The sequence below is a fragment of the Eleginops maclovinus genome, chromosome 6 (genome assembly GCF_036324505.1).
Source record: "Eleginops maclovinus isolate JMC-PN-2008 ecotype Puerto Natales chromosome 6, JC_Emac_rtc_rv5, whole genome shotgun sequence".
NCBI classification, from domain to species: Eukaryota; Metazoa; Chordata; class Actinopteri; order Perciformes; family Eleginopidae; genus Eleginops; species Eleginops maclovinus.
This window is the reverse complement of record NC_086354.1, coordinates 24,414,527-24,423,382: the sequence shown is the minus strand read 5'-3', so window position 1 is coordinate 24,423,382 and position 8,856 is coordinate 24,414,527. Positions and strand designations below refer to the sequence as shown.

Sequence of the window (8,856 nt, the reverse complement as noted above, 5' to 3'; positions counted from 1 at the left end):
TTTCATCCTCCCATTCTATCTACCATTCACAACAGAGCCGGCCAGCTAACCAATCAGAGCAGACTGGGCTCTGGTTTCAGATGGAGGGTGAGAAGAGGAGCTGCAGCACTTTAAAGTAGAGACGCTACATACTGATATGAAACCTGGACACTCTTTATTAGGACACAAGTTTTCTGAAAATGTTATTTATCATACACCTGCAGGACAGAAATGTGAACACCTGATCAAATGAAATGTGGTTGAAACTGAAAAGGTGATTCAAATAGCAGCCAAGTGTTTTTCATTAAGGCTGCTGTTTCAGTAAATGAGACACTGGTTGTGCAGCTCTGCAGTCTTCCTCTGTATACAGTAAAGTGTCGAGTGTGAAGACTACATATTTAAAAATGGACCTTAAAGCAAAAAAATTGTCCATATTTTTGCTTTATAATCCATTCAAATGTAGCTGTAAACCGTTCAAAGGTTACTTCTATATTAAACACAATACTGTAAGGCCTTTTAGCTTAATTTCACATCAAACATTTAATAAACATATGTATGTGCTTACAACGACATCACTGATTGCTTTAATTATCTTACAGCGGCTGCTTGTAATTGAACTCTTATGACCTCAATTATGGCAATTCAAATGTCATCCTTTTCCTGTTGGAGGTTTTTAAAGTAATAATATTTTGTGTTCATTGTGACGTCTCATTCATCTGTTAGGTGCACAGGATTCATTTTGAATATTACATTTTATTCAGCTCATACTTCAATGTATTGTGAGGAATGGCTCTGGGACTTTAAAAAGAAAGGATAAGTCAGAGTGTGAATTATTCCCATGGTCTGGTCTCTGATGGGAAATTCTGAGGAGTCTCAGAGTGCGGTGAATCGTTTGTCAGAGCTTTTCCAAGAAGAATCTCTTTTCTTTGAGGATGTCTGTGTTTCCGGGGAGCGGGGGGGCAGTAATGGACTCTAATGCAGCAGAGAAATTATCCACTCACGTCCAATCACTACCTACGAGGGCCCGATCAATAACCAGGTCCCCGGGGCCCTGCAGGGGGGGGAGGAGTCTCTGAATTCACTTTGAGATGATTTGACCTTTCCCTTTCTATCGCAGGAATTCAGGTTGAAGTTAGAAGCAGAAATAAACTCCAACTCCACAGATATTTTACTTATTGGTTCATTTATTTTCAGCTTTCAGGTCTGCTACAGCTGGACTTGGTTTGAGAAACAAAGCGTATTAAATATGCTGATAAATGTGAAATGAAATGTGAGTTTTTGACAGGAAAAACATCGACCCTCTGTTGAATGAGACTAAGGGAGGTTTCATTAAGGGATCTTTAACACATTTTAAGATAAGTCTCTCCATAAAGTTGTTGACATACATCAAGGTTATCATTGTTGCATTAAAAGTTGTTTGAATATCAAAATGTTGTTAAAAAATTGCTAATTTTCATTAATATTTGTTGAAATGTTTCCAACCCAGCACAGTCACTTACTGGTAGCCTGATGGGATACTAATATCCAGATGGGTTGATTTCTAATATTCAGACTGGTTTGGAACATAATCGATATTTGAAGAGAGCAAATCAAATCAGATAGTGTCCGAAATAGTCAGCACCCTCCCCTCCCCCAATGACTTCAGCAGAATTAATGCCTCTCGTCAGGATCAATTATTCTCCTCCTCGCCGTCCGCCTGTCTGCAGCCCCCCCCTCCCCCACTCCTCTGTTTTTACTGTGTACTCATACTGTACGGGCAGAGAGCCATAAACCCTGAACGCATCACGCCACAAACACTCTGCCAGAGGAAGTGGAGAGCTGGCCAGAGATAAAGTGGAGCACCACACACCGATGGAGGGGGGGTGCTCGTTAAAGTGATGGTGTGGTGGCTCAGCATCCTGCTCAGCTTCCCATGACATCAGCATTCAGTCATTCACAAATCTGACGCAGCTGAAGTACACCACAGCAATGAAGAAGAGGAGCAGAAATCCTTCGCTTTAGTTCAAGTGAAATAAATGCAGAGCTGATTTTGTCTTTGAATTCCGACTTTCTTCCCAGAATTCAGATTTATTTTTCCTCCGACTTCCCCTTTTCAGATTTCCTCAGAATTCAGATTTTTTTCTAAGAATACTGAATATTTTTCTCCAAAAAAAAGGCAGGATTCTTCTTTCTACCGATTTTAAGAACAAAGCCAGAATTCTGACTTTTTTCAGAGTTGAAACTTTTTTCTATTTTTTTTTACCGCCCCAGAATTCTGACTTTCCTCAAAATTCCAAAAATGTTCCCGAAATGTTCACTTTGTTCCCCCATACTTCCCATTTTAAGATTTCAGACCCTTTCACAAAGTGCAGATGTGTTTCTCTAAATTCCAAATTGTTTGCTCAGAATTCCAAAAAAGGATTCTTCTTTCCAAGAATTATAAGAAAAAAAAGCCTGAATTTTTCGCCCCCAGAATTCAGACTTTTTTGAAGGTCAGATCCCCCAAAAAAATCACTTTCCACTCATCCTGTTCTGGAGAAAACAAGTAGAAGTAGTTATTACTGCAAGTCAAAATCAGGAAATTGAACCCATTATGTGATTTAAGATCACAAGTCAGAAGTATTCATCTCCACATTTATAAGTTTGGTGTATTTTGTGGACGGTGACTCATAAATATGTTTGAAATAACATGGAGGTTTTGTAAGTGAACAGAGCCCAAAGTATTATCTTAATATTGATTTACTGCAGCTTTTACTCACATATAGTTTAGATGTATTTAATAAATGTGATTCATGCACTTCAGCTCCACAAAGGGGTTGGTTTTGCACTTGGGTTGATTTTTAAAGCAGGTTATGGACAATATTCCACACAGCGTTACAGATTTGACTGAACATGTAATTAACTGCTCTTCATACAAGCTAAACAATCCTCAAAATCACTTTTCCTGCAGTTAATACACCTTAAATCAACCTGACTGCATCTCCTGCTCACACACAACCCAGCTTTACTGATGTTTTGAGCCACGATCCAGCGTTCCTGCAGCTGCACTGAAAAGTCTTGTGTGCTGGATAAACGCTGACATCCTAAAAATGTCCACGCCACATCTGTTTCCCGGCGGTCCCAGTCTAGAACATGATTTGTAATCTGAAATGCTTCTGCCTGGTGGTGTTGTGGTTCATGCCCATCTTCAGCATCCACTTGGACTTCATCATCTGAACGTACTGCATGTCCCTCTGCTTCTGGTAGAGGGCGCCAGAGCCTGGGGGAGAAAGGGAAGCCATGATGTTGTTTTAGGAGCAGATTCATCACAGTTATTATGGGGTAGAATGGACAGTGAACACAATAAGGGGGGCAATTGTAATCTAGAGCTCTCTGAACCTAAAACTGAACACTCTCCGTAGGTTCTGGGTATTGCAACCAACTTAAATTCTATGAGGTGTTAAAGAAGCTTTGACCTGGGAAAACCCTCCACCAGTTCTCCCGACTGTTTCTCGTTTTAAAGAAACCCTATCTTGCTTTTCATGCGTTCTCCCTCTCCTGTAGAGTGTTCTATTGGTTTTAGTGCATGTAAATGGTCTGCAAAGGGCAGAAAATCCATCACAAAGTTAAAATATCAAGTAAAAAACACAAAGATTTTAAAAGTTTACGGTTAAATTGTGGCGTAAAACTTGATAGACATTCATTTGAAAGCAAAAAGGAAGGAGCGTGCTGAGAGGGAACACGTCTCTGCTACAGGTAATCAAATGAAGCGCACCTTCACCCCCCCCCGCCATTTCATTCTAAAATAGAGCGACTCCTGAAACCCAGTTCCCCTCGGGATAGATTAACTATCCGGGTTGATTCCTCTTTGTTTCTCTCTCACTGTGATTATGAATCAACAATAATAAGTAAACAAATCTCACCTCCGTCTCCTCCCCAGCCCAGAGCTCTGTACTGCCGCATGACTCGGCCGACGGCGTTCTTGTTGTGGGTCAGAACCAGAGCCTTCTGAGCGCCGAAACGCTGCTTGTAATACCTCAGGAGAGAGCGGTGTCCGATCTTAGCGCCTGAGGAAACACACAGAGGACACGCATGCTGTTAGAATGTGAACTCAGGCCGCATAAACCACCGTGGTCTGGATATCAATGGTTTTCTGAACGTGTTTTTGGTTGAAAGCCTGAAATAAAGTCTGTGGTTATCACGAGCTGAAGAGATTTTATTCCACGGCACAAAATACATCAGTAAATACCCCACTGGTGAAGGAAAAAACTGCTTCTAAACGAGACGCCTAAACTCCATCACGGCCAACATGGTGCTCCTTATTAGTAAATTATACAAATGTTCAAAGTGAAGGAAGTCACCTGAAGGCAGCGTGAGCTCCAGCATTTCATCGTCGTACTCGATGTTCTTGTCGTCAGGAAGCTCGTCTCCGTCCATCTCCTCTCCCTCCTTCCTGTCTGGGTAGCTGCTCCTGTTGCCATAAGAGAGCAAAACGTGGGAATCAGAAGGAGTGAGACGCAGGATAAATGCCTTTCTGTTACCTTTAGATAAATATATCTGTAGTATACAACAGCAATGTACATTTCAGTCAAGACCAACCATTTCAGTTCGGCTTAAGATTGAATTCTATGAAGTCTTGTTGAATGTTTTTGGTTTGTCTTGTCTTAGGTGTGGGCCTGTTTGGTATCGTCTTATGAACGCTTCTAAATATGGCAAATAAAAATGACGCTATTTCTTACCTGAAGTCGTAGAAGTCTGCAAACTCCAGAGCAGCGTCTCCGTCTGTCAGAAGTTTGCAGTGGCTTTTGTCGGTCATGTGACTCTGAACGGCTTCAGCCGAATAAAACGAGCGCCCCTTCTCGTTACACCACAAACACACATTCCCCGCTCCCACCTTCTCTCCTGAATCAAGAAGAGAAAACATTCAATTAAAAAGGTGGGAAACATACATACTTACATCAAATAACGAGAGGAATAAGAAGCATCTTTATGACACGACGAATAACGAAAACGTTTTATCTCAGGGTTTAGTCTCAACCAGGTATCAGGGTCTCTGCTCCCTCAGATCAAACTGCAGATTTCCCCCTAAAATGTTAAAGTGCTGCCAGGAAACAATATCTCTGAAAGGGTTTAATGAGTCCAGAAATATGGAGATGGGGTCAGGTGTCTGGTCAGAGGGCAGAGACAGCTTACGGAGAGTAAATAGGGGATGGATGTCCGGTGGGTCTGCGGGGGACGAGTGGCAGGCAGCAGGCTGACACTGAGACTGAGATTTCTGATCCTTTCTTTTACTCTACTTTTTTCTGGAGAGGAAGTAAAGAAACCGGAGCTCTGGATCTATTTGTTGTTGGAGGTGCGATATATGACCCAGCAGCTTTAAGACGTGAAGACACTATTATTTTCTGCTTTGATCTGATGCAGGATTTACACCTGAAAGTGGGCGGGGCTTAAGTGATGTTAGCGCCTCATGCTATATTTTCTAGAAAACCCCTGGCATTGGGCAATCTGCCAGAACTTAAACAACAGAAAGCTCTTAAACCATTGTGCAGCCTCCACCTGGAGTTTCCTCACATTAACCTTAAACTCACCGAGGTACCGCATGAGGCCCTTGAGGTCGACGAGGAACTCGAGGTCGGGGATGAAGAAGCTGTGGACTCTGGTCATGTGGGCGACGTTCTTCATCAGCGACTTGGAGTGGTGTGAGCAGAACAGGCAGTCGGTGATGGGGATGGATCCCGGCAGAGCAGCTGGATGGGGGGCAGAGCCGGCAGCAGAGTCTCCCTCCTCCTGATCCATCGTCGTCTCATCCTCTTCTTCTTCTTCTTCCTCCTCCTCCTCTTCCTCCATAACATCATCATCGTCCTCCCCGTCGACGTCCTCCCACTCTTCTGGAAGATTGTTAAGGGAAAATATTAGAGTCAGAGGCTTTATGTGTCTAATGCGAGGAACAGTGGTAATGAAATAAGTCAGCTTTTAAACACTTCCTGTCCCCCGGTCTGGAAGTCAATGGTTTTCTGGATGTGTTTTTGGTTTCCGAAACAAGGTCTGTGGTGAACATAAGCTGAAGAGATTTTATTGTGCGACATAAAATACGTCAGTAAACACCCCACTGGTGGATTTAACGTCATCACGCTCTGAAGTCATGTGACCGTGCTGTAGTTCCTTTATAGCCCAACATTAGCCGCCTTTAGCTTAGCGGTGGAGAAGTGAGGTCATGTGACCGTGCTGTAGTTCCTTTATAGCCCAACATTAGCCTCCTTTATCTTAGCGGTGGTGACGTGAAGTCATGTGACCGTGCTGTAGTTCTTTTATAACGGTAGGTTTTTACTTCATAAATCAAAGTCTTGTAAAGGAATTCTGAAGACCTCACAGGTCACTCATCTCTTTTCCTTACCTTCCACAGCTGCAGCTCCATTTTCCTTCTCCCTCCTCTTGGCTTGCTCCTCCAGCCACATCAGCCTCGGAGGTGTCTCCAGCTGCTCCGCCGTCCTTGGCTTCTTCGCTCCCTGCGCCGCAGGACTCGGCCGCTGCTGGTCTTTCAGCACCTGCTGCAGCGCCTCGTTCCTGGCATCGCGATCCACCTTCTCCTCGCCGAGTCCCTTCTCCAGGTTCTTCTCGTTCATCTTGTCCACCTTCCTCTGGGCGGCGAGCAGCGCCTGCTTCTCCGCCTGCTGGTGTTTGTGGGACTGCAGGTGGTTCTGGTAGGCGTTGGTGCTGGAGAACTTCTTGCTGCAGACGGCGCAGCCCTCGGTGGCGGCCGTGTCACTCAGCTGCTTCTCGGCGGCCACCCGCTGAGCCAGGACACGATCCTGGAAGTTTTCCGCGGTGACCGGTGGCATGTCGGCCACCTTGCGCTTCAGGTTGTAGCGGTGCCAGTCGGTTTTGTAGTGTGCCCGCTGCACCTCGCCGTCCGTGAACGCCACTCTGCAGCTGATGCAGGTGTAGGAGGACATGGCGACCTGAGGAGAACAAGGGGAATGTTGGAGTAAGTAAGTTACATAGTTAAATTCATATATGTGCTCTGCGCGATTTGGAGGGAAATAACGGACTGTGATTATTTTTAAATGGCACTGAAACATCAGAGGGATCGGATTTGATTTGAAATATTTCATTTACATTCTCAGAAAAATATATGCACGTGTATTTTTAAAGAGAAACAAACAAACAAATCTCAGGTCTTGTACTTGAGTTAAAGTAGAAGTACTCAGATCTTGTACTTGAGTAAAGTAGAAGTACTCAGGTCTTGTACTTGAGTAAAGTAGAAGTACTCAGGTATTGTACTTGAGTAAAGTAGAAGTACTCAGATCTTGTACTTGAGTAAAGTAGAAGTACTCAGATCTTGTACTTGAGTAAAGTAGAAGTACTCAGATCTTGTACTTGAGTAAAGTAGAAGTACTCAGATCTTGTACTTGAGTAAAGTAGAAGTACTCAGATCTTGTACTTGAGTAAAGTAGAAGTACTCAGGTCTTGTACTTGAGTAAAGTAGAAGTACTCAGATCTTGTACTTGAGTAAAGTAGAAGTACTCAGGTCTTGTTCTTGAGTAAAGTAGAAGTACTCAGATCTTGTACTTGAGTAAAGTAGAAGTACTCAGATCTTGTACTTGAGTAAAGTAGAAGTACTCAGGTCTTGTACTTGAGTAAAGTAGAAGTACTCAGATCTTGTACTTGAGTAAAGTAGAAGTACTCAGATCTTGTACTTGAGTAAAGTAGAAGTACTCAGGTCTTGTACTTGAGTAAAGTAGAAGTACCAGAGTGTAGGAATACTCTGTCACAGTGAAAGTATTCTAAATGTTCCTCCAGTGAAAGTAGAAAGTACTCTCCTCTAAATGTACTTAAAGTAGCGACAGTAAAAGTAGTCATTGTCTGATTGGTGCATTTCAGAATAATATCTCTGATATGTTTTATAATGATTGATCATTAAAGTGTTCTCAGAGCTGGTAAAGGTGCAGCTAGTTTGAATGGCTTTGTATACTGCAGGGTAGCTGCTGGATTTACTGCAGGTGAACTACAGTCTGATTTAAGGGGGATTATATTTACCATCATTCATCCTAATCTGCCTAGCAACTAAAGGGATTAAATACATGTAGTAAAAGTACACCATTCACACCTGTGTGTGTAACTGCTGTAAAATGAAGTCTGGTCGGTGGTCGGTTAGCCTACCTAGCTAAACAACAGCTAGCCCTCTTCTAAAGGCAGTACAGTAGGTAATAAAACAAACTGGAATAGGTCCCTAACGTCTCCAACCACAACCGATCACACGCGAATTTAATAAACACGAAGTATTAAATTGCAGTGGTGGTTTTGAGACAAAGCTATGCTAACATCGACTAGCAACCAACACTTTAAGCGAAGTAAACATCCGTTAAAAACCGTTAGAATCTGCGACATTCAAAACACCCGAACCAACGGACGGTTTGGAACACGTCACCTCACCTGGTCGGGGGGGCTGTCTCCTCGGAACACTGGGTTTAATCTGCTGCGCGGATAGATGAGCTCCTGTCTGGTTCTACAGCACAACACGCATGGAGAAATGAAGGAAAACACGTGAGGCTCACTTCCGGGTCAACTGCTCTTCTTCTTCCTTCACCGCCACCTACTGTATCGGAGTGTGGACCAGAACCTACTGTATCGGAGTGTGGACCAGAACCTACTGTATCGGAGTGTGGACCAGAACCACAGTATCGGAGTGTGGACCAGAACCTACTGTATAGGAGTGTGGACCAGAACCACAGTATTGGAGTGTGGACCAGAACCACAATATCGGAGTGTGGACCAGAACCACAGTATCGGAGTGTGGACCAGAACCTACTGTATAGGAGTGTGGACCAGAACCACAGTATCGGAGTGTGGACCAGAACCTACTGTATCGGAGTGTGGACCAGAACCTACTGTATAGGAGTGTGGACCAGAACCACAGTA

At 43.6% G+C, this 8,856-nt stretch overlaps 1 protein-coding gene across 1 annotated transcript; it reads right to left on the bottom strand.

The window, feature by feature from the left end:
• Window positions 1–493: 493 nt before the first annotated feature.
• znf622 (zinc finger protein 622) lies at window positions 494–8,520 on the bottom strand. Its single transcript, XM_063885480.1, has 7 exons — window positions 8,371–8,520; window positions 6,332–6,896; window positions 5,526–5,825; window positions 4,677–4,839; window positions 4,299–4,408; window positions 3,861–4,004; window positions 494–3,217 (listed from the first exon to the last, which is right to left on the bottom strand). Exons 2-7 carry the CDS (start codon window positions 6,888–6,890, stop codon window positions 3,084–3,086), a joined length of 1,410 nt encoding a protein of 469 aa, XP_063741550.1. The 5' UTR covers window positions 6,891–6,896; window positions 8,371–8,520; the 3' UTR covers window positions 494–3,083.
• Window positions 8,521–8,856: the final 336 nt, after the last annotated feature.